Source organism: Empidonax traillii, unplaced genomic scaffold, assembly GCF_003031625.1.
Source record: "Empidonax traillii isolate 1590-97213 ecotype Southwest subspecies unplaced genomic scaffold, ASM303162v1 scaffold263:size1499331, whole genome shotgun sequence".
NCBI classification, from domain to species: domain Eukaryota; kingdom Metazoa; phylum Chordata; class Aves; order Passeriformes; family Tyrannidae; genus Empidonax; species Empidonax traillii.
The window spans coordinates 94,852-96,977 of record NW_020955456.1 but is presented as its reverse complement, the minus strand read 5'-3'; the positions used below and the strand labels follow the sequence as shown (position 1 = coordinate 96,977).

At 58.9% G+C, this 2,126-nt stretch overlaps 1 protein-coding gene across 3 annotated transcripts in view; it reads left to right on the top strand.

The window, feature by feature from the left end:
* The first annotated feature begins 1,166 nt into the window (after positions 1–1,166).
* TTYH3 (tweety family member 3) overlaps positions 1,167–2,126 on the top strand; it is a 73,992-nt gene continuing 73,032 nt past the window's right edge. For 2 of the 3 annotated variants that reach the window (XM_027889515.1, XM_027889516.1), the window contains exon 1: positions 1,167–1,376. In XM_027889515.1, coding sequence (XP_027745316.1) covers positions 1,254–1,376 — 123 coding nt within the window. In that variant the 5' untranslated portion in view covers positions 1,167–1,253. The remainder of the gene's footprint in view (positions 1,377–2,126) is intronic. The other variant, XM_027889517.1, reaches the window with a different exon arrangement.

The window sequence follows — 2,126 nt, the reverse complement described above, 5'->3', positions numbered from 1 at the left end:
CAGAGAGGATATGCTCATATTTTTTACCTTTAAGACTAAAAATAGTTTGGTTATGTTCTGTTTAGAAAGAAATGAAAAGCCTTTTCCATTGGGTTGGAGTAGAATCCCTGGGAAAGTGGTGTCTGAGTGGCTCTGTGGGGAGCCCAGCACACGCTGTTACGTTGTGCACAGCTCCCAGGTGTTGTGCAGTTGGATGCTGTCATTGCTGAAACATTCAGGTGTTTGATGCAAGGCTCTGATTTATGATGTCATCAACACAAGCTGGCAGGTCCACTGGAGTTGATGAAGCAATGCATTGGCTATGGGTCAGGGTTTGGGTGAGGCCAAACCTTTGCCCGCAGAGAGAAGGGTGGAAGGTGAACCAGTGCCAGGCGTGGGATCACAGAAGCATTAAGTTGGAAAAGTTAAGATCACCGAGTCCAACTGTCAACCCAGCAGCACCACCATGTTCACCACGGAACCACATCTTTAGGTGCCATATCCACACATCTTTTGAGACACTTTGAGAGATTCTGAAACTCAGTTCAAATTATTATTTTGTTATTTTTCCAAACACCTCTTGAACTCTGTCAGGCTCAGTGCTGTGACCGTTGCTCAAGTTCCCTCCCCAAAAAAACCCAGAGACAGCAGATTTCCTCTTCCTGAACTCACAATTCCTGGAGACAGAGCTTTATCCAGCACTCCCTGACTGGGTGCACACATGACAACATGCACTGCAGCACAGGGAGCACAGATGAACATTTAGGAGACACTCATCTCTCACTGTGTCAGCATGAGGGGAAAAAAACAAACAACAAAATAATCACTTGAACAGAGTATTTCTGGAGGTATTTAAGAAGAGTTCTTTATTTCTAGAGGTGTTTAAGAAAGAGACTATGGCTGTGGCACTTGGTGCCGCGCTCTAGCAGGCAAGGCGGTGCCGGGTCACAGGTTGGATGATCCCGGAGGTCTTTTCCAACCTGGCTGGTTCCGCGACCCGAAGCGGAACGTTCAGCGGGGTATCCGCGGGTGTCTGAGGGGGCAGCGCTCCCAGCGCGGGGCCGGGCCGGGCCGGGCCGGGGCGGGGCGGTGGCGGCGGCGGCGCCAATGGGAGCGGGCGGGCGGTGCCGGGCGCGGGCGGCGGAGCCTCTCGGGCGAACAAAGAGGGAGCGGGAGAGCGCGGGGGCCGCGGGGGCGGTCGGGCCATGCGGGGCCGGCGGTGAGGCGGCAGGCGCTCCATGGCCCGCGGGTCGGCGTGAGGCGCGGCGCGGGCCATGGCGGGCGTGAGCTACTCGCCGCCCTGGTGGGTGAGCCTCCTGCACCGCCTGCCGCACCTCAGCCTGCGCTGGGAGCTCACCGCCGCCGATTTCCGACCGCACGACGCCGAGTACCAGCAGGTGGGCGCTGGGCAGCGGGCGCGGGAGGGGGCTCGGACCGCCTGGGGATGAGGAGGAGGAGGAAGGGGGGGATGCCCGGCCCCCGCTGGGGCTCCCCGAGTGGGTGCCGTGTCCCCCCCTGTTCCGTGAGGTTTTGGCAGGCAGGGGCTGCCCCCTCCATCCCCCAGCCCAGGGTCGGGCAGGGGTCTCGCTGGTGACGGCTGGAGGTCGTCGCTGCCGGCGAGGTGAGCAGGAGCCCCGAGCTGCACAACCCCCCACCCTGCCAGGCTGCTGGAAACTCCAAGTTCTTCCTGGGAGAAGGTGAAATTATAAAAGGGTTAAGGGCGGAATGGACCTCCAGGGTCATCGTGCCCAACCTTTGACCGAACGCCACGGCGCTCACTAAGCCGTATCGCGGAGTGGCCCCGGCGGCGGGGCTGGAGCTGCCCTGGTGGGTGCCCTGGCCGGGTCCCAGCGCTGCCCAGGCGAAGGCATCGCCCCGGCCTGGTGTCCCTGGCTGGACCACAACCCCCCCCTCGCCGGCGATAACCCCGTGCAGGCTGCGCTGACCATCCTCGTGGATGCCGCCAGCCCTGCAGAGAGGCCAGCAGTGCCTTCCCGAAACCGACTGCCTGCCTGCTGGAAAACAGATGACTTAATGCACGAGAGCGGCGTTTAGCATCAAGTGCACGGGAGGATGCTCACACAATACTTGTGTGCCGCTTGTTTTTTTTTTTTTTTTTTTTTTTTTTTTTTTTTTTTTTTTTTTTT